Source organism: Perognathus longimembris, chromosome 13, assembly GCF_023159225.1.
Source record: "Perognathus longimembris pacificus isolate PPM17 chromosome 13, ASM2315922v1, whole genome shotgun sequence".
NCBI lineage: Eukaryota > Metazoa > Chordata > Mammalia > Rodentia > Heteromyidae > Perognathus > Perognathus longimembris.
The window spans coordinates 53958716-53984938 of record NC_063173.1 but is presented as its reverse complement, the minus strand read 5'-3'; the positions used below and the strand labels follow the sequence as shown (position 1 = coordinate 53984938).

Below are 26223 nucleotides of genomic sequence, written 5' to 3'. Positions count from 1 at the left end.
ACTAATCGCTTTATACCTCAGCAATTAATACCCACAATTCCAAATCTCTGTTATGTTTGCTCTGAAGTTGGCCTTCATGGAGATACTACCTTTATTACTGCATCCTCCAAATGATCACGTACACAGCATTTTGTAAGTGTATGAAGAAGATTTATTGTGGCACATCATGGAAAACTGAAATATGTTACTGAGTTTTACCATTAAAATGTTGCTTGGCCATTCTAAACACCACTCTATGTTTTATTGTCTTCCTTCCATATTTCATTTGCTTGTTTTGTTATTCCCTCATTGTCTTCTTCGCTTTCTTACTGATGTAACTAATTACTACCCAAGTAGTGTCTTAAGACAATTCAGACTTATTTTCTTGGTCATATAGCAATCATAAGTGTGAATAGAATCCAATCTTAGAAGGGCTGTATCTCTTTCTGAGAGCTAGTGGGAATATAAGTTTTGATTTTTTCCCAGCTTCCAGTGGATGTCTCCAGTTCCTGATTGACCTTCAAATGAAGCATTGCAACATATTCACATCTCTTGGGCTTTGGTACTTTTCCCTGCTTCTGCTTATGTAACTACTCTAGATCCCCCTAAACTATCCAGAATAATTCCTCCTTTTAACTACTATCCTTAATTCCATCTCAAAACTGGATTCCATTTTACTACATAGCTGGATGTTTCCACAGATTATCTTCTTGGGAACCATTGCCTACAATAATTCACATATTATTGGGTCAGTGATATGGAATTTCTAGTTTCCAGAAAGCCTGAGATGACAATTGCCTTACAATTCTTTTTGCCTAATACTCCTTCACTTTTTTCCAGTTCTATAATGAAAAATGATTGGGTGGGAGGAAATCTATTTTTGTTCTAAGCAGTGAAAAAAAGTGACATTGAGAAGGCTGTGAATTGGCCAAGGCTAACCCATAATAATGGGCCAGGTTTCCAGCCTCCAGGCCAGTGTCTTTTCTTACAGCCATGGTAATTAATAACATACAGTTTATACCTATGATCTCGTCAGTGCCTCACATTCCTCTGTTATGGAATGATTTCAGGGTTTGGATGGTGTGGTGCTCGTGCTGAGTGTGCTGGAATTCTGCATTGCTGTGTCCATCTCAGCGTTCGGATGCAAAATAACCTGTTGTAGCCCTGGTGGGGTGAGTGTTGATCTTCATGTGAATATGACACTGGTTTGTCTTTGCTGTGCAGTCAACTACACACAGCTATAGGCTGAAAACAACACATTTTTTTTTTATCTCTCAGCTTCCACAGCTCAGGTGTGTGGGTGCAACGTAGCTGGGTCCTCTGCTCAGTCAGCTCTACTCCACTTTGGTGGTCATCCGGCTGTATGCATTGAGTTGGCATGGCTGGGATCTCCTCTGGAGCTTCTATTTCTTTTCCATGCTTATGTTGCAGAATTCATTTCCTGTCAGATGTAGAATTTGTGTCAATGTAGTTCTTCTCTGAGGAAATCTTGAGGGCAAAGACTTCCAGTGCTTTCAGGCTTTTGGCTCACATGATAGAAGTTCATCTGAATAATTTGTTGTTGTTTTTGTTGATGTTTGTAGGGCTTCAACTCAAAACTTGGGCACTGTCCCTGGGCTGGCATCAATGCCTGTAATCCTAGCTACTCAGGAGGCTGAGATCTGAGGGTCCTGGTTCAAAGCTAGCCAGGACAGGAAAGTCCGTGAGACTTTTTATCTCCAATTAGCCACCAGAAAACCAGAAGTGGTGTGGTAGCTCAAGTGGTAGAACACTAGCCTTGAGCTGAAGAAGAGCTCAGGGACAGTGCCCAGGCCCAGAGTTCAAGCCCCATGACCGACAAAAAACTAAAACCAAAAAACATATTCCTCAGACCTTAGCCTCCTGAGTAGCTAGGATTACAGGCATGAGCCCCCAGCACTTTGCTCGGATAATAGCATTTTTAATACACCCAGAGTCAACTCATCAGTGACCCACTCACAGGTGTGTTAGCCATCTTCTCCTTGGTCCCCTTCACACTCAAAGAGAAGCAGTCCATGAGCTTTATCTTAGAATTGTGCATACTGCAATAACCAATGAAGTTACTTTTCCATTATTCCCATATCAAAGGACATCTCCTGGGTTTGGGTCCAAGAACATTTCTCAATAGAGAAGTCCAGGGAGAGTGCCAGAAATTTATCTACTGTCTTATTTTTTATCTTTTAGCTACTATACCTTTTATCTACTACAACTATGGAGGAAATGTTAGAGATGAAATTTCTCTCAGCTTGTGTACATCTGGCTGTTGTCTTACCCTAGAACCCACAGCAGATTCTCCAGGCTGCTAAGCAGAAAGGATTTTGTACCTAGAGAAGGGAAGTGGAAAATAAGAGGAGAAAAAGGGTTCCAGAAAGAGGACCTAGGAATAGCAGGGTCAGGGAATCCTTTAAGCAGTAGGGTTTCAGGGAAGGGAAGTGGCTAGTGAAACCTTAGCAGTTGCCCAGACACCCCTTCCGGGCAAACAATAAAATGATGATCATTGATGAGAATGTTGGGTGCTTATTTGTATAGATGTGCACACTGTTCATATTTTGCCTATTTTCTTTTGCAAGAAAATACTGCCTTCCACAACCCCCTCACAGGCCACAGAAGGGAGACAGACTCAGTCACACTCTAGGGGTTTCCCATTGCCCTCGTACTTTGCTCTAGAAGTATGAGTTTCTCAGAAAGTATAGAAAGCTCGGAATACCATTACATTAAGCATTTTGGAGATGAGATAATTCTTTATGATCAAGGCTAGCCCTCTACCACCTGAATGAGTCACAGTTCTACTTCCAGCTTTTTTGTGATTAAGTAGAGATAGGAATCTCACAGACTTTTCTGTTTGAGGTGGCTTCAAATCCAGATCCTCAGATTTTGGATTACAGGCATGAGCCACTGGTGCCTGGCTCCCAGTTAGAGAGTAGTTAAATGTTACCCCCACTGAATCTCTGTGTGAAAGGAGAAGGGCGATGGTCTTGTGGCATGTGATGTCTATGTTGCCGTATCATTTATCTTCCCTTATCCACCACTGCCCCCAACCAGCTGTATGTCCCAGGAAGTTGTGGAAGAACAACCAGTGGTGGTTTAGTTTGGTAAGAATTTCTGACATTACATGACAGTATGGTTTTGCAGTAACCAGAAAACCATGTTTGGGTTCTCTTCCTGTCATCAGCAGTGCAAATAGTTTTGGAAGCATGACTGCCTTCTATGTAACACCTTGATATCCCTGCCTCACTGGACACCCACATCCACACACTAGATTGGTGCACTCCAAGCCTCAGCCATAGCTATGAGTATCACAGGCCAGATCCCTTACTGAATATGAGTTCAAAGTCCAGCCTGACCTAACAAATGACCAAACACCTACCAGGTTGACTGAGAGATTCAGAGACAAGAGAGTAGGCTGTGGAGGTTATGACATTATGTTGTCTGCAGGGAATGGAAGTTCTGAGGACCTTCAGTGAATCAATGACGTTCTGATTGATTCCACAGGTTGTGTTAGTTCTGCCATCAGATCTTCACACAGTGAAAACAACGTCTCCCGCACCATTGGAATGACATTTGAATGCCACCAAACAAATTGACAACAGATTTATTCTGAATGAATTCAAGAATTGTATTTGAGAGTCACAGAATCCAGTTTGCCAGGAGGTCAGCGGCACTTTGAATGCATTTCCTTCATCCTAAAAGATTTTATGTAAGAGCATTAAATTGTCAGAGAGTCAAAGAAGCAAAAAGATATTACTGAAGTGAATTAGTGATGTCTTTTACAGAACTCATATTTCTGCTTTGCTGTTTAATGTTCTTACCATTTGCCTGACCTGCCTTTGTGGAGTTTTTCATATTTCTTGTTTTGTTTTGTTTTGGTTGCTGGCCCTGAGGATTGAACTCGGCCTAGGCACTGTCCCCAAGATTCTTTTTCTCAGGGCTAGAGCTCTACCACTTGGCTTTTTCTTAGTAGTTTATTGGATATAAGAGTTCCTCTGACTTTCTTGCCTAGGCTGGCTTTTTTTTTTTTTTTTTTTTTTGGCCGGTCCTGGGCCTTGGACTCAGGGCCTGAGCACTGTCCCTGGCTTCTTTTTGCTCAAGACTAGCACTCTGCCACTTGAGTCACAGCGCCACTTCTGGCCATTTTCTGTATATGTGGTGCTGGGGAATCGCACCCAGGGCCTCATGTATACAAGGCAAGCACTCTTGCCACTAGGCCATATCCCCAGCCCCGCTTAGGCTGGCTTTGAACCACTATCCTCAGATCCTCAGATCTCAGCCTCCTGAGTAATTAGGATTACAGGGGTGAGTCACCAGTGCCTGGCTGTTTTTCTTTCCTAATCAACCTTTAAGGATGCACTTTCCTCTTCTTCAGGAAGGTAAGATGCATGGCTCTTTTCTGTCTTTCCTCCAGCTTCTTTCCATAGTTCATGAAAAGCACCATGGGCTAGTATAGTGCTTATTAGGTATGAGTGCATGTGTATAAAATCCAACTCATAATCTAGTTTCTCTCTCCCTCTTTCTTTTTTTCTGTCTCTCATTTGCTCTCCTCCCCCTTTCCCTCTCCAACTTCTGCTACTCTTTTTTTTTTTTTTTTGGCCAGTCCTGGGCCTTGGACTCAGGGCCTGAGCACTGTCCCTGGCTTCTTCCCGCTCAAGGCTAGCACTCTGCCACTTGAGCCACAGCACTGCTTCTGGCCGTTTTCTGTATATGTGGTGCTGGGGAATCGAACCTAGGGCCTCGTGTATCCGAGGCAGGCACTCTTACCACTAGGCTATATCCCCAGCCCCATCTGCTACTCTTGTCTGAGTAAAACTCTTCCATATTTAAATTTATATTCATTGCCATATATGAGATTGTGCAGACCCATAGGAACATCTAGTAATTGTTTGAATTATGAAGCAAAAATGAATAAAATTAGCAACAGTGCATTAGTGTGCTCATTCAGATGCAGTATCAGATAAAATAAAAGTAAGCACTGATGTCAGAAAATATAGGAATGTGGTAAAGAGTGTGGCTTTTCTAACTATTTGGGTTTGCATTTTCTCATCTGGTCGCTGTAGTGACAGGCCCACCGCACACTTTCCCTGGGCCTCCTGTTTCTCCAGCAGGGGTGAGGACCAGCCAGCCAGTAGGACAAATAAGGCTCTCGGAATCATTTGATATGAGCAAACAGGCAACATATGCTTCTTGTGTGATTCTCATCAGCTGTCTATAGTATTTACCTGTACTGGTAATTTTGTATGGTCCAAGAATGATGTTATAAACACCCAAGTTGCCCTCAGCAGGAAAATGGTTCCCCAGTGATACCAGTAAAAGAATATCACCTGGCTCACTGCTCTGTGCTAATTTGGAAGTATAAAATAGATAGATAATGTAGATAGAGCTGCGATCCTCTGGCTGTCATCTGTTGAGTCTATAAAGCTTTACATTATATATAGACACAAATCTATGTGCATACATATGAATCTATGCATACATTACATCCATTTATTATTTTATTTTTTTTTTTTTTTTTTTTTTTTTTTTTTTTGGCTAGTCCTGGGCCTTGGACTCAGGGCCTGAGCACTGTCCCTGGCTTCTTCCCGCTCAAGGCTAGCACTCTGCCACTTGAGCCACAGCGCCGCTTCTGGCCGTTTTCTGTATATGTGGTGCTGGGGAATCGAACCTAGGGCCTCGTGTATCCGAGGCAGGCACTCTTGCCACTAGGCTATATCCCCAGCCCCATCTGCTACTCTTGTCTGAGTAAAACTCTTCCATATTTAAATTTATATTCATTGCCATATATGAGATTGTGCAGACCCATAGGAACATCTAGTAATTGTTTGAATTATGAAGCAAAAATGAATAAAATTAGCAACAGTGCATTAGTGTGCTCATTCAGATGCAGTATCAGATAAAATAAAAGTAAGCACTGATGTCAGAAAATATAGGAATGTGGTAAAGAGTGTGGCTTTTCTAACTATTTGGGTTTGCATTTTCTCATCTGGTCGCTGTAGTGACAGGCCCACCGCACACTTTCCCTGGGCCTCCTGTTTCTCCAGCAGGGGTGAGGACCAGCCAGCCAGTAGGACAAATAAGGCTCTCGGAATCATTTGATATGAGCAAACAGGCAACATATGCTTCTTGTGTGATTCTCATCAGCTGTCTATAGTATTTACCTGTACTGGTAATTTTGTATGGTCCAAGAATGATGTTATAAACACCCAAGTTGCCCTCAGCAGGAAAATGGTTCCCCAGTGATACCAGTAAAAGAATATCACCTGGCTCACTGCTCTGTGCTAATTTGGAAGTATAAAATAGATAGATAATGTAGATAGAGCTGCGATCCTCTGGCTGTCATCTGTTGAGTCTATAAAGCTTTACATTATATATAGACACAAATCTATGTGCATACATATGAATCTATGCATACATTACATCCATTTATTATTTTACCATACAGTGTATACGATGAAAACATTATTTTAAGGCCCTGAGAAAACAGTGAACAAGAGAGACAATGTCCTTCCTTTTGTTGGGGTTATCATTTTAAGGGAAGGAGATATATTAACATGTAAGCAATCAAACTATTTGCTCTCCAAGTGGACAGCAGAGCAATTTCATGGGCTGGAGAGAAGTTGTCAGTGGTGGTGTCAAGAGTCATGGGCCAAAGAGGGAGGAAGAGGGAAGGTTCACGCTGTAATGCTGTGTCACGTAGTACCTGTGTCTGGATTTCTCCGTCTGGGCTACATTTCCATATTTGTGATATTGTCCACCCTTTTTTCTTTTTATTTGGTAGTACTGGGGTTTAAACTCTAGATTGGCGATCTGCTGGGATCTACCATTTCTAATGCACAATTTCCATGGGACCTCTGCTCCCTCAGGCCATTCGGTCCACCTTCTCAACTGTCATGGATAAACAACACCCAGAAAAAGCCAAATGAGAATTTCATTTATTCAGAAATTAAAAAGTCACCTAACATGGTCCTCTGGGGGAGAATATTCAAACATGGCTTCTATGTCAGTAAGATGTTCATCAATGAGGACACAGATGGTCTTGCTTTGTTTTTGGCAGAAGTGTGACTATAAAGGAAATAATTTGAAGATAGAGCCAAATATAAAAACCAGGAAATAAGGAGCATTCTTGATTTGAAGTTGAGAAAATGGATCTTGAAACTTATTCTAACTCTCCTTATTAATAAATGATTTTATCATTTAAGACCCTTCAACTGAATTTTATCTTAATTATATCACATTTGCTTTGGTTTGTGATGTACTCACTTATACTCTTTATCTATTTCTATTTTGCCTTTTGGTTATCGTGTACAAATATGTAATACTGGGCTGGGATGTAGCTCAGTGGCAAAGCACTTGCCTAGAAAGTGCAACGTCCTGGGTTCAATCCCCAGAACCAAAAAAGAAAAAGACAAAAAAATACAGTTAAAAAATATGTAATACTGGTGATAATGTATCATTAGTGTACTACCATGTAATTATATCTTCCATCAACTCATTCTTTTAAATTTATGGTTATGTCTCCTTTAATAAAGTTATTTTATATTTAAGAGGCATTTATCATTTTACTTATCACATAATATTTATTATTTCAGTTCACTTATCAATAGTTGGCATTGCTAACAACCTTTTTTCATTTGAACTTTAAAATATATTCTTCTATGCTGTCTTCCATTACATTACACATTTTTATAGTATTGTTATGTTGAAATTTAATGTTTTCTATACTGCTAGGTAGTTGCATTAAGAGTGTTTACTGAATAACCCATCATTTCATTAACCTTAAATAAAATATTTTCTATTTAATAGATATTAAAAATGAGGGACAGGCCATGTCTGGCTCAGGGGTCCTTGTGTGAGGTGGGTGCTTGTGGAGAGGGGGGAGATGGTCAACAACTGAAGATAGAGCAACAGCGACCGTAATGGTGTTAATAAAAATGCGAATGAAAACCATTAACTGTCTGTTCCTCTACCTATCACAGTATTTAAATCAATTCATGTTTCTCTCTTGTATGACTATCTCTCTGTAATATTTACATTTTTATGTAGAACTTATTTCCATTCGTTCTGCTGGTCCTATCCAGCTCCCTTTAAAGACTCCTTATTTCCTTACCTCAGGTTTATATAGAAGTGTGGAGAAAATTCCATCCCCTAAATCAGAGGTTGATCTGGTAGCAATTGTGGACACTAGTCATAGGACCTCAGAGTGGTTGTGGGGAACAGCACAACCTCGTTCAACCCAGCTGCAGTGGGTTCTGGCTTAGATTTGCGACCAGTGGTGTGAATAACACATTCTGCTCCAATCTAACCATTTCTGCTCCACTGAGCTATAAAACATCTCTCTCTTTGCTTTCCATGTTGAGCTCAGAACTGTAACGATATCAATCTGCCACTTTGAGCTGTCCCAATCTATTACACATGAAGTCTGTGACAGAGAACTACTAAAGATAGGAGAGCTGAGAGGTTCCGGCGAAAGATCTGATTCTGGTGGGGTGCTTTGAAGACTGAGTCAAGACGACTGGGGAGTGGGGCATCCCTGGGGCTCTATAAAGACAGGAATATACAACTGATGGGATAATTGGAATTTCTTCCCAAGGGATTCCTTCCCGATTCACAATAAAAGACAAATGCTCTGCATTTTCTTGTATTGAGTAAAGCACCTTATATGTATAATTCCAAATATCATATTTTGGGTTTACTTAAGATGGCCCATACACACGTGGTTGGTGAAAATTATTGTAAACAAAAGCCTTTGAATGTTAAAAATCGATTTTTAAAACTCAGCCTAGGGGCTGGGGATATGGCCTAGTGGCAAGAGTGCCTGCTTCATATACATGAAGCCCTGGGTTCGATTCCCCAGCACCACATATACAGAAAATGGCCACAAGTGGCACTGTGACTCAAGTGGCAGAGTGCTAGCCTTGAGCAAAAAGAAGCCAGGGACAGTGCTCAGGCCCTGAGTCCAAGCCCCAGGACTGGCAAAAAAAAAACAAAATAAAACAAAAACAAAAACAAAAAAAAACAACTCAGCCTAATGATTCTGAGTTCTAGGCATCAAATTTCACAGTAACACTGGGAAAGATATTATGATTCTCACTAACATATAATTTGGCCTATATTATTTCTCATCATATTGCTTCATACTTTATTTCCTTGCATTTGAATATTTTAGGTCCTATGGATTTGAGTTTGGGATATAAATCTATATGAAAATGTTCATGAGGTCATCTCTGACTAAAAAGGCAATAATACAATCATTTAAAAAATTTTGATGTTCATTTATATGAGTGACCTTGGAGAAGTTACCATTATAATTTATTATATAAAAACCACAATTGTTTCTTTTTATAGGTTTTTATGGACACTGAAAATTGTGAATTACTTAGGATTACTTAGGTTACACTGGTAGGTGATGTACAAGTATTGTAAAATATTGAAACAAAAACAGATTACAAACAATATGAGAAACAAACTAGTATGTCTTAATCTGAGCATTTAATGGGTCCCAAAGACTTGATTTTTACTTTGGCAACAAAGAAAAAAACCCTTTTGTTTCCATTTCCCATAGTTTCTTCTGATAATTATTATTTTATATGATCAGATGCACATAGGTAGACTTTTTATTTTTAAGGAAGAATAATACTGGTAAGTATAAGACTAATATCAACATGGAAAACAAGGATAAAGTAGATGTTCCATTCTAAAAAAAATGATGACTCACATCAAGTTACATTTACAAGATTGGGTTTATAATCTAATTGTATCTAATGTAATTCCAAAGTAATCTGTGACCTAATAACAGTGGGGACATTGGATTCCATTTTCATTTGCTTAATGACTACAAGTAAGGAGCTGGTTGATCCAGTTGAGAATTGAGCCAAGAATTGCCTTTGGAATGTGTTATGGGACCCTGGAAAATTAATGATTATGGTTTAGCCATAGCATATAATTGTCTTTCTTTCCCAACACTGAAAACTCACCGATCCACAGCTTGAGAAGGATGGTACATATGTTGTTTTTTCTTCAGGGTTCTGGTTCTATGCTCTTCACTGATTCAATACAACAATACTGAAGGAAGGCAAATTCAAATACTGAGTGCTTGCTGTGTGACTCCATTTACTGAAATGTCCAAACAGACAAAAATAGAAATCATAGAAAGCAGCAAAATGGAACAGTGTCTATAAGATGTTGGCTATTCTTTGTGCTGGAAAGTAAGGATAGAGTTGTGCTTACTGTTTGATAATTGATTTTATATACTTTATGTCTTTGTACAACTGAAGTATCAACACCAAATCTCCATCTCAGGAAGTATTTTCTCCCAGAGAATCAAAGTAATACAATTAAAAATAACTTTCAAGAAGGTTGTCCATATAGACTATATAAGAAGAAAACTGTCTCTAGCTAATACATACAGATGAACTCTCCTCATGAATTCTCCTATGCTAATATATACAGATAATATATATGGATGCTAATACATACAGATGACTTCTCCTCATGAATTCTCCTATGCTAATATATATGGATAATATATACAGATGCTAATATGTACAGATGGATTCTCCTCATGAATTCTCCTATGAGCTCTTAGGATTCTCTAATTTCCCTTGCAAATAATGTGTTGTCTAGTATTCTAATGAAATATTAATTTGCCTGTTGAAATGTTTGACTATCTTAGTGGTGTATATAATCTTTGGGGTCAGAAGACTATGTCTATCATTTATTTTAAAATTTGATCTGTGACATAATTTTTTTCTGTAATTTTTTCCCCAAGTATGGGTGAATGAAAACTTTTTTCCCTCCTTATTATGGTATGTCCTCCAAGGGCTCATGTGTTGCAAGAGGGGCCCTCCATGTGACAGTGTGGTAGTTATGGCAGTTCCAACAGGTGGTAGATGGGAGTTTTGCCCTCAGAAAGGGTTAAAGTAGTGTTCATGAAACCCTGGTTGGTTCCCATAAGAAATTATAGAGCTGAAAGCTTGCTTCTGCTTTCCATCCTTCTATCTTGCATGTGATCTCAACCTTTCACATACTCTTCTGCCATTTTGTTATCTGCCATGTTGGGACGTAGTTGGATGACTCTTAGTGGAGCCAGCAGGTGCTAGGGCCATAATTTTGGAACTCCAAAACTATAATCTGAATAAACCTATTTTCTTCACAGACTATCCAATAACAAGTGTTAGGTGATGGAAATGGAAAAACGGACTAATTTACTCTTCCATTAGAGTGAGGCTCCTTTTATTTGACAATTGAAGAATCTTAGTTTCTGGAGAACTAACATCTCAATGGTGTCTGGATCCTTTGGCTTTGGGAAGGGGCCTATTAGTTATTATGCCACCAATTTGCTTCCGACCATCCCTGTGGATGTTGATGATGCTGCTTCAGTGGTAAAATTTCAGGTAAGTAACACATCTAAATTCAAAATTGGGAAGACAGGGACAATCCAGAAATGTATGAAAGCATGGAAATGGGCCTTCTGAAAGGATTCTGTTGATGATTGAGTCTGATGCACGGTCCATCCTCCCCCTTGCACCACAGGATTAATCACTATGGTTTTCAAAGCAAAGACTAGAAGTCCCAGCCACTGCTCTTTGACTGAATTTCACAATAGTTATACTCATCCCTATTAGGGATGTATAATCCTCTCACACTTCCGAAATAAAAAAGGAACTAGCTGGGTGTTGTGGGTTTTTGTTTTGTTTTTTTTAGAAATGCTAATGCTAGCCTTCAGAATTTAGAAAAAAACTTACAGATTAAAACTGTGTAACAGAAAAGGGAAAGGGGATCTTATCTGGATCAAGAACCTAGTAGACTTTCTGGAAGCCTCCATCAGACACCAAGCAGACATTGCAGGTGGGAAGCAGGTGAGTTCTGAATCTTACTTTCCAGGTATTTGAGGCTGGCTTTTATTTTCAACTCTTCTAAGATTTCTGGGATTGGAATGGGAAAAATGACTTCATCTTCCCTGGCACAAGCTGGAATGCTGAATTGAGTGGGTTGAGGGAACTTTTAATATACTCTTGTCGCATTTGAAACAGACTTTGGGACAGATAAAAGAGGGGCAAGGAAAAAATAAAGATCCCCCTGAAGGCCAAAGTTAGGTGTCATATGAATTTGTTATAGTTGATTAGTTTTTATAAATCTATAGATATAAAAAGTGTCAGAACTGTTCAAACTTTTGACTAAGCATTTCATGTACCCCTACTGTTTGTTCTTGCATAGTGTTTATCTCTGTCTCCTACTGTGTCACTTCTTATAATTTCCATCTATTAAATGCTTTCCTTAAAGCACTGCCACATGCAGAATTTGGTGGAGATGGTACAGGGTAAAGGTGATGTCTACCATCTGAGATCCTTTCCCTGATCTAACAGAGATTGTGGCCTAATCTCATTTTCCAGAGATCTGTGACATCATTCGCATGGCTCCATAAGCTCTCCTGGGGAAGTCTACCAATAGCAACATTCATACACTTCCCCTTGAAAATCCCTAACCATGTGGAGATCAGAAAGACACTCAAGAGAAATTCTGCCCAATATACTCTTTCTCAGCTGAGAGGAGAGACGCCTAGAGGAGGAAAAGAGATACATGCTCATGTGTTAATAAAATGGGTAGTAATAACCCCAAACATACTGGATATTAGTCCAGGCTTTGCTCGGCCCAGGTCACCATTTCTACGTGACCACCACCATCTACAACAAACCATCTAGGTTCAGTCCTCTTCTGAGCTCTCTATTTTATGGGATTTTGAAAAGAGGATAGCCATTGAGATTACTTTATTGATTTCTCCCTGGTGATTGGGGTCCATGATGGATCTATTAGTACAAAGATGAGTAAAGTTAAGCTTGGTGGTGCTGCTGTCCTACAGGAGTTAATTATAAGAGGGAAGATGGTCTAGCCTTCCCCATCTCTGTACCATGGCAAAAATAAGGAGTCTGTATTTGCCAACCATCTCGCTAGATTCCAAACTATCTGGGGAAACTATATGTTAGATGCTCCCCCTATCTCGTATCTATATAATCTCTACAACTTTGGGTTATTTGATTTTGGAGGAAAGTGGGAAATGACTCCTAATTAATAAACATTTAGTTTTCCATAGAGAATTGACTTGCCCTGTGTCAGAAATAAGTGAGTAACTATAAAAGAGGATATTCTTAGGAGAGAAACAAAGGCACAATATCTATATGCATCTGATCCTAGAAAATAATATTTATTAAAAATGAAATCCAGGAAATAGGAACACGATTTTTATCTTCATTGCTTTTTTTTTGTTTTCTTTTCTTTTTTTTTTTTTTTTTTTTGCCAGTCCTGGGCCTTGGACTCAGGGCCTGAGCACTGTCCCTGACTTCTTCTCGCTCAAGGCTAGCACTCTGCCGCTTGAGCCACAGCACCGCTTCTGGCGGTTTTCTGTATATGTGGTGCTGGGGAATCGAACCTAGGGCCTCGTGTATCCGAGGCAGGCACTCTTGCCACTAGGCCAGATCCCCAGCCCTTTTGTTTTCTTTTTGATTACTCATCTGTCTTGGGGAGGACGGGAGCACAGAAATGGTGGAACATAGGATAGACAAATACAGCAATGGTATTCACTAGACACTATGTTAAAAGTGAGCTATACAACTTTTAGGTGAGGATGGAAGGAAAAAATTGGGGGAGAGAGCAGGGGAATGGGGTGACATTGTCCCCAAAGAAATGTACTCATTACTTATGTAACTGTGACCCATCTGTACATCATCTTTATAGTAACAATAAAATGCATTAAAAATAAGTGGGTTACTTTGTGGAAAAGTAGGAAGCAGTTAGAAGAAATTGTTGCTAGTAGTTCTTAGAAAGATAACATCAGATTGAGAATACAGAACATGGCCTATGTTAAGAGAGAATTATGGAAAGAGGTAGGAGTTAATTGAAGACATTATTTTTATTATCTTTAAGTACAAGAGTTGCCATTTAACAAAGCTATTTATGAATACATCTTGCTCAATATCACCCCTTTCAACATTCTCACCCATCCTTCCCCTACCCACCCCGTCCCTTATTCTTCTTCATTTTGTAGGATATACAGTGAATCCTTGACTGCAGTCATCCCCTCTTCTCTTCTTCCATCTTCTTTCCCCATGACCCCACCCCTTTCAAACTGTGTCCTGATGTTTATTTCATTGAACTTTGACTTTGCTTTTCTAAGGAATTATTTTCATACAGTGTGCATCCTACAGAAACTTCCAGTCTTCCTATAGAGGTTATATTCTTGGAAGAAGAATTACCAGCAGTGTTTTAAATTTGCTATCCTTAAGTTCATTGTTCGGTAGTCTTAAAGGCCAATGACTCTGAGGCCACTGGTCAGGATATGGACAAGGATTCATTTGGAAGTCTTGTAAATGAGACATGGAGGCCATTGCCAACAAAGATCATTGGGCTCAGAGGTTGTGACACAGGCTTCTTCTGTAGGCGAGTATGTAGAGGTCTAAGAGATACAGGAATACTAGATTTCATGGCAGTTAAAAAATTTGGGATGAGGGGCTGGGAATATGGCCTAGTGGTAAAGTGCTCACCTCGTATACATGAAGCCCTGGGTTTGATTCCTCAGCACCACATATATAGAAAAAAGCCAGAAGTGGCACTGTGGCTCAAGTGGCAGAGTGCTAGCCTTGAGCAAAAGGAAGCCAGGGACAGTGCTCAGGCCCCGAGTCCATGCACCAGGACTGGCAACAAAAACAAAACAAATAAAAATTTGGGTTGATCTCATTCTTCTGTTATTTGTAAGTTTACAGATATTCTGAGTTTTGTAAGTGTAAAGAAAATTTACTGGTCAGGAAGTCTTGATGATAATTTCTTGTTTTCCCCCTTCATTTTCCCAGGAATAACTAACCTTGTAGCTAATCATTAGGATGAAAAAGTATGTCTTGAAAAATATAATTGTATTGTTATTAAGGTATGGTGCAGAGGGGTTACAATTCCATAAGTCAGGTAATGAGTACAATTCTTCTGGGGCAATGTCACCCCTCCCTTCCCTTTCCTCCAGTTCCTACCCCACCCATCCCTCCCACAAGTTGCATAGCTCATTTTCCTTTACGTAGTGTATATTGAACACCATGACTGCACTTGTTCACCCTTCCCCTCTTTACTTAAAAAGGTATATTTTTTTTATCAGAGAATGGTGAAGGTAGGAATAAGGTAACACTCACTATAGAACAGCTGGGCAGGTGGCTACCCACAGACGCATGATGTACAGCTAAGACAGAGGAAGAGGAATAACGTATTTCTTAGCTGTGTGACCTAAGACTTAACATTGTTACCTAGTTACAATAAAATAGGAAATAAGACCTAACTTTCCCAAATCTTTGGTCTGAAAATAGATCTGAGAGCAAGAGTATTCTCTTTGCAAAAAGAGAATAAGCTAAGCACACATTCAATTTTTACCTTGACAACATTTATACCTCCTGTGGCAGGAAGTAACACAGGTTTCCTAACCCCTTTTTGAGCCCAGTTAAGTAATTTGTGTGCAATGTGCAGTTGTGTGTGTTTATTTTTTTGGTCAGTCATAGGGTTTGAACTCAAGGCCTGGGTGCTATCCCTGAACTCTGGCTCAAGGGCAGTGCTCTAGCACTTGGAGCCACAGCACCACTTCCTGCAATGTGCAATTGTGTTGGAGAAAAGGCAGAGACTGCAGTACCATTAGAATCCGAGAAGAAAAAAACGATGGCAATGTATTTCTGTTGTTGCTGTGAACAGACAAGTGAAAAATTACTGTAATTGGGCTTAGCATGGAGATGTCACAATACAGGATTAAAATTGCTGGTTTGGAAAATGTATATAACGTACTTGGAGCTTCAAAAACAAAAAAGAGACAGAATCAAGATAAGGTTAAGATAAAAGAAAAGTGGTTGAATATGTTTCTCTTATTAAGAAATGAGATTGCAATTGCTTTTTAACATAATCACTCTGGTCATTTAAGTGGAGGATGGATATGAGGGAAGGCTAAGAATATTAAATGAGATGGTGACTTCTTTTATTTATTTGTTTATTTTTGCCAGTCCTAGGGCTTGAACTCAGGGCCTGGGCACTGGCCCTGAGCCTTTTTAGCTCAAGGCTAGCACTCCACCACTAAGCCACATTCCCAGCCCTATGTTGACTTCTTTTGACAAGATGAGAAGAATATACAAATTTGGATAATGATTGTTTAGGATTACAAGCACATGACTGATTTGGCAGAGGGCAGTTAAGACAGGACATTGATGACAAAGTACCAGGTTTCCAATATGAACAACCAAGACAAGTATTCTGCCTTCCATGAAGACCATTTTATGTGTCCTTGCTAGCCATTGGCTTTCAGGATCTAAGCTATGGCAACAGATCAGGGGCTTATGTTATTTGGTGCTTACCATATACCCAGGAGCCGTAAATTCTATCCTTGAAGTCGAGTTTATAGGGAAAAAAATTTAAAAAGCACACTCAGTAAAGAAGGCCCTGGAAAGATTTCTAGCTTTTCGTGTATACCTTTGCTCTGATCAGACAAAAAATACTATGAAACCATTAGTCTAGGGAGCAGATTCTGTGTCAATCACTACTGATGATGGAAGTAAATATTCAATGGGGAAATGGCTGTGTGAAAGCAATGGGGGATAGCAGGTATGGGGAAAATCTGAGCAGACTCAAGATATGAACTGGAAAACATTTCCATAATTTGTGGGGTCTGGCCTACTTAACTAAATGCTATCTACAGGTCCCTCTCACATTTTCTAGGATTTCTAAGTCTGTCTGTCTCTATCTCCTACTTTCCCAATCTTTCTGCCTTATTCCTCCTCTCCCTCCATCTTTACTAAAAATCCATCTCTTCTTGTACTTGCTTGGTTTAAAAAAAGAGAGAGAGAAAAAAATTGCTACCATATAACATAGGAGGGGAAGTTATTCCAGAATTGACCCTGAAAGAGGAACTAACTTCCAAATATCCTGTCTTTAGATGTTTCCAGAAGTGTGTGCTTAATTGTATTTCTTATTCCAGCATATTACTGCTTGCCATGACAACCATGCAAGGCCAGGGACAGACCGCCCTGGACACTGGCTTTGGGGTGCAGCAGCTGGGGCAGCCTGTAGCTCTACACTCACTCCTATGGAAAGGGCTGACGGAGAAGTTCTTGAAGGGGGAGCCAAAAGTCCTGGGGGTAAGTCAGCTGTGGATCTAGAGAAGAATCACCACCTCTGTGAATGGACCACTGCACAGGCTGATCCCAACTTCTTATTCTTTCTTTTGGGACCATGTCACCCCTTCCCTCGCTCTCTCTCCCAATTTTTCCTTCCCATCTCCACCCACATGGTGTATAGTTCATTTTCAACATAGTGTCTAGCAAGTACCACAGCTGCATTGGTTCACCCTTTGTCACTCCATTTCTGTGCCTCCCTTACCTTCCCTAAGATAGAGAAACAAACTAGCTAAAAAGAAAAGAAAACAAACAAACAAAACTTCTTATTTCCATTTCCTGGAATTCATTTCAATAAATATTATTTTATATGATCAGGGGCACATGGGCATTGTGCCTTTGTAACATAACACATTGAATGGAAAAAGAATGAACACTATCTTCTGAGGATCAGGAAAAAGCCACTTTCCTCGCTGATATTCAATATAGTATTGGAGGTTCTGGCTAATGTAGAAGAGCAAGAAAATGAAATAAATGCATATGTGATGGATAGGAACAAAGAAAGACTGTCCTTATTTGCAGGTGACACAATCATCTATGCAGAAAATAGTAAGGATTTTACAAAAAGATTCCCAGATCGAATGAGCGCAGCAAGTCACAAGAAATGGGGGAAAAAGTGCATTTCCATATGCTAGTACCATTATTTATTGTTCAAGAAAAAAACTTTAGACCTTTTGTTGGCTTTATCTGCTACATTCTTGTGTTTCAGTACATTAACTTACACTTTAATATTTACTTTCTCTTCTGTTTTATTCAGATTTACTTGTTCTTTGTAGTTTTCTAGTATGAAAGCTTAGGTAACTGATATTACATCTCTTGTCTTTCCCAGTATATTCACCCCACATGACATATTTCCCATGAGGCACTGCTGTCACTGCACCTCACAAATTTGGATGAATTCCTTTCATTCTTTTTGGGTCTGTTCTAATGCACTGGTGATGGTTGCCCTGAAATTCCTCCACAAAGATGCCATTGTAATCACAGTTTTTCCTCAGACCCCAGAACAGACAAGTCATATTTGTTCTTCATCCTGTATCTAATTTCCTTCACGTTACTGTTGGAAGAATCACTTCCTATGACCTGGGTATCTTCCAGGTGAGCATGTGACAAAGAAGGACAACAGAAAAGCATACCTGGATAAGATTCAGCATATTCCTAACTTTGAAATTTCTAAAATAATGATAGATTTTTTTTCTCTCCTGAGGTATACTTTGGCAAGTCATTGTATCCACAGTTCTTTAAGACCCTTTAGTTCCTTATTTATAAACTGTGAAAAGAGACTATCCAGAAGTTCATCTGAGTCCATAGAAACTGGGAGAATGTGAATAACTTAGTGACTGAGAGCCTAGACACCATTTCTGTGGTAAATAATCTGGTTTTATTTCCCTTTTCACTTCTAGGTTATGCAAATTATCATTGCCATTATGAACCTCAGCTTAGGAATATTAATAATGTGCATCACGGTTCCTTATACTCCGATACGTCCTATCTCAGTCTACGCAGGATACATGATTTGGGGATCGGTGATGGTGAGTGGCAGATCTGCTGACAAGATGGCTGAGAGTACGACATTGCTATTAAATCTCTGTTTTGGATGAAACCGTAGTCTGATCCTATCCCACACTTCCTTAACTACTCGGTTTTCATCATACTTACATGGTAGTGTCAATGTAAAACTCACAGGAAGTTAAGGAGACTCACCACTTAAACATGTGAAATTAGGACATATTGTAGTTACAGTGTAGCCACAAGCTCCATCTAGAATGATTTCAACTGGTGACAGCTTTGCTTTCTTCGTGAGAAGCCCAGTGGTTTATCACTGCTAAGGTTGGTTCACTCAGCAGTTCAAGGACCTTACTAAGCACTGCTAGTGAGCATGTCTGACATGGTCACACATCTTCTTAATACCTTCTCCTGGGCCCTATCTTGTAGGAGTCCTTTGTTCTTATGATAAAAAGAAAAAAGTCATTACCAAACCCCTGTGTTTCTTTTAAGATAGTCTCTTTAGCATGTGTATTTAAAACTTTAGTAAGTTATGGTTTTCAATAACTTTAAAGGTTGTTTTTCTTCCTAATTTTGTTTCTCTTATTACTAGTTTATTATTTCAGGAGCCCTGTCCACTGTAGCAGGAATAAAAACTACAAAAGGTCTAGTAAGTAATAATTATTTTACTTTGGTATCAAAAGAGGAAAGATTAGATCAAATACATATTTTGGAGATGGGTGTCAGTGGCTTACACCTGTAGCACTAGCTACTCAGGAGGCTGAGATCTAAGGATTGTATTTCGAAGCCAGTTGGGGCAGAAAAGTCCCCATAAGACTCTTATCTCCAGCTAACCACCTAAAACTGGAAGTGGTGCTGTGGTTCAAAGAGGTAGAACACTAGCCTTGAGTAAAAAAAAGCTCAGGGACAGTGTCCAGGTGCTGAGTTCAAACCCGTGACCGACAAAAAATGTTTAAAAAAGATATATACATACATTTTCCCCCATGGTGTGTGTGTGTGTGTGTGTGTGTGTGTGTGTGTGTGTGTGTGTGTGTGTGTGTAAAACATGAAGAGAGTCAGATGCTGGTGGCTCACACCTGTAATCCTAACTACTTGACAGGCTGAGGTCTGATGATTGCATGATTGCAGTTCAAAGCTAGCTTGGGCAAGAAGGTCTGTGAGACTTTTCTCTTTAATTAACTCTCAAAAATCCAAATTGGAGCTATGACTCAAGTGGTAGAGATTAGCCTTGAGCAAAACAGCTCAAGGACATCACCTAGGCTCTGAGTTCAAGCAGCAGGGCTGGCACAAAAAAAATAATCAAGAGAGATCATGCTTTTTACCTAGAAAAGTCTGCTTTTCCAAAATTGTAATTCAACAATTGGCCTTTGACAGGGGCCCCCATGTAGGATTGGATGTTGTATAGAGATCAGTGTGGAGGAAGCCTTCTTCAGATGCAGAGAATTCTGGGGAGGAAATGTCAAACATGGCCAACCAAACACACAGTGAAGCTTGAGGTCCAGCCCACAAAAATCACACCAAGGATTAGAGTAGCAGGATGGTTTTCTTTTTTTTTTTTTGCCAGTCCTGGGGCTTGGACTCAGGGCCTGAGCACTGTCCCTGGCTTCTTCTTGCTCAAGGCTAGCACTCTGCCACTTGAGCCACAGCGCCACTTCTGGCCATTTTCTGTATATGTGGTGCTGGGGAATTGAACCCAGGGCCTCATGTATACGAGGCAAGCACTCTTGCCACTAGGCCATATCCCCAGCCCGATGGTTTTCTTTTTAACTGATAGTTAAGATATATATTCCAACTTCAGCCAGAAAGGGTTTTGAGCTTGCCATAAAAAAGGTTCACAAAAAGCTATTACTCAGAAAGAAGCAAGTTTAACATATAACTCTCATGCCAAGATATGGGTCATAGACCATAAAAAAAGCAAAAATCAAAGTCTATGTCAAGTAGTAAACTAGCTACATAACTTCTTTGAGGTTTTTTTATTTTGTTCAAAAATGTAAACAAGAAGTTCTATAATATAATAAATATGGCGGTTCCAAATCTGGCTCCCATCTGCCTTTCTAGCATCATCTCTAAACGACTACTTTTTAAAGGTACCTCATGCTCATTCCCACCAAACCACACATGTTTTTTCCAAGCAATTTTAGTTCTTTTAAAAACAAACTGTGAGGAGACGATGTGGGTAAGGACATGACAGAGAGATGGAAGGGACAAGAGGATCAGAGGCATGAGTACTAAGTAGCGTTTTAGAAAACATTTTGTCAGGCATCTGTATCAGAGCATGGTTAGAAGACAGACAAGACAGTGCTGTCCAGCTAGAGCGTAAAGGAATTTGAAATGTTTGTTATAAAACTCAGAGTTCATCTTTTGTTGTCAGAGGACTCACCTGAAGATTTACTCTTGAGAATGACAGGAGGATATTTTTGAGAAGAGGCTTGAATTGAAAGTACAAGAAGGAAAGAGACAAAATGAGAGGACAATTGGTATATAGAACTATAGAGGGTGGAATAAATAAATAAAGAAAAGAGACATTCAGTATCGGACACAAACGTATTGGAGGAGGCTATTGCATTGTTTAATTGATTTTCATTACTTTTTTTTTTTTTTAAAATTTTAGGTCCAAGGCAGTATGGGCTTGAACATCGCCAGCTTTGTGGTAGCGATAATAGGGATCATAGTGACTGCACTGAGCCTGAGCACCGCTCCATTTAGCTATTACTGTGGCTATAGTGATGTCTTCAATGGTTGTTTTTTCATTTCAGTGAGTATTTCTGCTTTTCATTAGATGAGATGGTGGAAGTGACTATGTTGAGAACTGGCTGTGGCAAAAGCAACAACTCCCTTTCTATCATTGCTCAATCATTTGAGGAAGTTGGAAGTGATTGTGAAATAGGCCAAATCTTTTATTTAGGAATTAGCATCTCATTTCTCTTTGTTCTCCATCTTCGTCTGATAAGACCAAAGACATAGAAGGCTTATACTTAGAGAGGACCAACTCCTTGTTAGTAGTAAGAAGATATTTTCTGAATTTCATGATTAGTCTGCATATGTCTTGTCTCTGGGCTTCTGGATGGAGCCAGCTGGAATTATATGGCTCTCAAATAATAAATGAAATTTTCTTGAACTCTGTGCTAGAGTGATGGGCAACCTAATGTCTTTCTTAATCATCCACTGTTCTCTCCAGCCTAACCACTTTTAGCACCAATTCCTGGCCCCTGATAAATTTTCAGTGCATTTCCTGTGTTTTACTCCTTAGTTAGACCACTTTTCATCATCAACATGCCATCCTACTTGCTTTGTTGTCCAAATCGTTGCTTCCACAACTATTTTAGGCAGTAAAACGTTGACGTTTTTGGCTTTTGATTCTTGCAATAAGAGTTATGGTAGTATGTTACTGGTGACTAAAATGATCGATTGGATATTTGCTTTCATTGTGGTACTAGAAATTGAACTCAGGCCCTTGTGTTTGCTAGCCAGATGCTCTACTACTTGAGCCATTTTGTCAACCTAATATTTAGTACTGATACATCTACTGACTACTTTTTAGCAGTACTGGGATGTCATGCATGACTTAGAACTTGCTAGGCAGGCATTCTAGCTAAAGGCATGCCTCTAGCTCATTTTTTTTTTTTTTGCTTATTTTTACCAAAATAATGCCCCGAAAGTCTTTAGTGACTTCATTAAATTCTGAGATTGCTAATAGTTTTTAAAGGAAGCATTTTATTGCTTGCCATTTATTCCAAATAAGGTTATTTTGAATGAACCTAACATTTTCCTAAAGTTTCTTAGAAGCTGGCAAAAGTAAGACTAGATTCTGAAACTTCCTGCCTACAATCCACAATTGTAAAGCTTGTTCTGTGTAGCAATCCTGAAGAGGTCCTAACTTTTTATTTTATGAAGGTCTGTTTACTTACAGACTTGACCAGAATGTGGACTGGGTTAAAATTCTGGGACTCACTAGTTTCTAAGGGTTAGATTCCACGGGCATGAGATCTGTACACTCTCAGAGTAACTGCTATTTACAAGAACGTTGCCCTTGGTTTAATGCTCTGCTGCTATCCTGAAATGATCAATATAATTTTTCCTTTTTCCTTTTTATTTCTTAAAAATGAAATGTAATGTATTTATTTTAAATGCAGCACATACTAGTAGACAAGCCAACAACTTAAGATCACTAGAAATTATGTGTATCTTAATATATAAAATAAAAATTCCATCCTGTAAGTCTGTGTAAGATACTTCAAAATAAGTTTTTAAAAGGAGATTTTTTTTGCAAGTACCTAGCTGAACCCTTGGTTTTAATGCTTCACTACTGCTGTCCTGAAGTGCTCAGTATCATTTTTAAAAGGAATTTTTTTTGTAAGTACATAGCTGTATCTCCATTCATATCCATCAGTCACTCTCTCCAAGTTCATGGTGAACTCCTGGAAATTGTGTGAGTTTTGTTTTGGTCTGCCTCTTCTTCTAGAAGAAGATTTCCATGAGGACTTTTTACATTTGAAGTGCCAAGTTCATTTCTCTGTGAGCCCCTGCCTGGTCAGCTCATATTTTATGCCAGTTCTCAGGATCGTCTGTCTCAGAGATGTTAGGTGGAGAAGAGAGACTCCCGAAGTTCAAGAAGCTCCAGTATTCTTGGGAGAAAAAGATATTACAAAACACATAATGGTGCATAGAAGTCAGTTCTCTGTAAGAAAGAGCAATGAGAGAGTGCATTACTTAGAATTGTTGCACCAAAGCACAGGAATTTGCCAATTATCTCCTATGGTTGACCTTGAAAGATGGCATAAATGGATACATTATGTATCTTTCTAAATGTAAGAAAATAAGTGACATTCAATAGGCCACAATTTGGGAAAGGTATATGCTATATTAGGAGGGAGATTTCCGGATGCCTGGCCACTGCCTTTTCTCTGTAGGCATGGTAATGAGTAGTAAGTGGTTTGAACTTGGGATCTCTTCTATTCCCACTCTGATGCTATGAATTTGTTTTTAGGGCCTGGATGGTGTGGTGCTCCTGCTGAGTGTGCTGGAATTCTGCATTGCTGTGTCCCTCTCTGTCTTCGGATGCAAAGTAACCTGTTGTAACCCTGGTGGGGTGAGTGTTGACCTTTAACTGAAGATGTCTTTACTAGCATTTTATTGGTGCATAACCTGTTATAGAAATCTTGGAAGCATAATGTAACACATATTTATTATGGCTAGTTTTTGTGGATCAAGACTCCAAGCACAGCTTGGCTGGTGGCTCTGCTCAAGTTCTTAGGGGGCTGCACTCACAGAATTGGCTGGGCTGTGGTCTCATCTGAAGGCTTCTTTGGTTGTTTATTTTTGTGTGTGTGTGTGTGTGTGTGTGTGTGTGTGTGTGTGTGTGTGTGTGTGTGTGTGCCAGTCCGGGGACTTGAATTCAGGGTCTGGGTATTGTTCCTGAGCTTTTTTTTTTTTTTTTTTTTTTTTTTTAGCTCAAGGCTATCTCCCTACCACTTGAGCCACAACTCAAACTTTTGGTTTTCTGATGGTTAATTGGAGATAAAGAGTCTCACAAACTCACCTGCCTGGGCTGGCTTTGAACCATAATCCTCAGATCTCAGCCACCGGAGTAGCTAGGATAACAGGCACAAGCCACCAGTACCCAGATAATCCCAAGTTTTTCTTTTTCTGTTCTTATACTGAAGAATTCAAACTCATGCCAATGTTTTCTTCTTTGAGGAAAGCAGGAGAGAAAAAGCCTCTCAAATTGCCTCAGGATGTTTGGAAATTTCCAAATTATTAGATTGCATTCATCAGAATAATGGCTTTTGGATACACTTAGAGGAAACTGATCTGTAGTCTACTCATGGGAGTGAGGTATTGTCACTTATAAGATCCTATGCTTAATCAAGAGGAGAAAATGACCCGAGGGTGTGTCAATGAATGTCATCTCTGAATTCTGCCTACCATCATGGCAGAGCAAGAGCTATTTTTCCAACTTTACCTGCTCAATGGACATCAAAATTGTGTCCAATTCTAAATGAAGTGGTGTCCTAGACTTTTCTCTATGAATATAGCACCAGCATACTTCCATGAGAAATGTCAAGGATGAGCCTTGTGTTAATAGTTAAAAGATACCTGGCCAGTATCTTACCCTGACACCTTCAGCAAATCCTTCTGGCTGCCATACACTGAACATGTCATATACAGGGATGGGGGAAGTGAAATGTGAAAGGAGAGAAAAGATCAAGAAAGAGGGCCTGGGAACAAAGAGAGCAAGGCAATCCTTCAAGCACCAAGGGTTTCAGCATGGGGAAGTGGGAAATGAAATCCCAATGGTTGACCATTACCTTTATTATCCAAAGACCTTGGAACAGACATAGATCATAGTCAAATAAGATGACAATAGTATGATGAGATTGGGGGGCCAGGTACAAGCTTTGTACCTATTTACATCTTTTTGGATTTCCCAGACAACATCACATCCCTCACCCCCAACCTCTGACCCCTAGAGAAGAGCTGGACTACATTACATTACCATTTTATTGGGCCTCCATGATGAAGCACCCAGAAGTATGAATTTCTTAGAAGCTACCAAAGACTTTGTAACTTTCTTTGAATGCCATGTTGCATTTTTATTAAGCAGAGCATTTGAACAGGAGGGTACATTCCTTAGTAGGAATCAAACCTTAACATCTTGAGTACATGTTCCTGCTGTTGTTGAATAGTTGTAGAGCTGAGAAATATGGTTGCTGTTGATACATGTCAACTCCAGAAGGGCAGAGGTTTGGGGCCTGTAATTAAGTCTGTCTGTCTCCCTGTTCTACCACTGCCTCCATCCACCTCCACATCTATGAGTTTATAGAGTAAGACCTAGAATTTCCTTTTCACTCTTAATGATTCCTGCCATTCTGGACAAGTGTGGGTTTTGTAGTATTTTATCTGTGGCCAGACAACCATGACTTGAATCTGCTGCTAGTATCAGCAGTGCAAATTAATTTTGGGAGGAGACCTAGGCATTTTTCTTAACATCATCACAGGTAAGATTAGTGACTGAGTCCAGACTTATCACCCAGGGTGTGGTCTGAGGTCCATGCTGACCCAGCGAGTGCCAGATAAGCTCACCAGATTGATCTTGAGGGTCAATACAGAGGTGATATTTTAGGCACTAATAATGATAATATTATGTGGATAAAAAGAAGGAAGTCCTGACTATATTTGAATGACTCAATGGAATTCTGATTGATTCACAGGTTGTGCTAATTGTGCCATCAAATCCTCAAAGGACAGAAAAAGCTTCTCCTGTTCTTCTTGAAGGAGGGATGGTCCCACCAACAGGCCAAGACCAGAATGTCCCAGGAAATATATTCTGAGTAATACAAAAACACTTGTGGCAAAACAAACAAACAAAAAAACCATAAATGGACTCTGATTTGTGTGTGTGTGTGCATGTATGCACAAGTGGATGTATAAATTCAGAAATCATGCTCTCATTTTTCCCCAGAAACTTAACAATGTATTCTACACATTCTGCTGAATTTGTGTGATATCATCAGAATTTGAACAAATAAATCATGCATGTAATGGGTTA

At 39.6% G+C, this 26223-nt stretch overlaps 2 protein-coding genes across 3 annotated transcripts in view; both read left to right on the top strand.

The window, feature by feature from the left end:
- LOC125361715 (membrane-spanning 4-domains subfamily A member 4A-like) overlaps positions 1–16031 on the top strand; it is a 23385-nt gene extending 7354 nt beyond the window's left edge. The window contains exons 6-8 of one of the 2 annotated variants that reach the window (XR_007212980.1): positions 1050–1151; positions 3490–3863; positions 16014–16031. Coding sequence is in view for 1 of the 2 variants with exons in the window: in XM_048360296.1 (XP_048216253.1) it covers positions 1050–1151; positions 3490–3555 (168 nt within the window). In the remaining variant the exon portion in view is untranslated. Of the gene's footprint in view, positions 1–1049; positions 1152–3489; positions 3934–16013 lie in introns of those variants that run through there. The other variant, XM_048360296.1, reaches the window with a different exon arrangement.
- On the top strand, positions 11703–26223 carry LOC125361714 (membrane-spanning 4-domains subfamily A member 4A-like). The gene is made up of 7 exons (XM_048360295.1): positions 11703–11835; positions 16976–17135; positions 18572–18700; positions 19267–19323; positions 21286–21429; positions 23662–23763; positions 25886–26223. The coding sequence occupies exons 2-7, from the start codon at positions 16992–16994 to the stop codon at positions 26003–26005; spliced, it is 696 nt and encodes a 231-aa protein (XP_048216252.1). The 5' UTR covers positions 11703–11835; positions 16976–16991; the 3' UTR covers positions 26006–26223.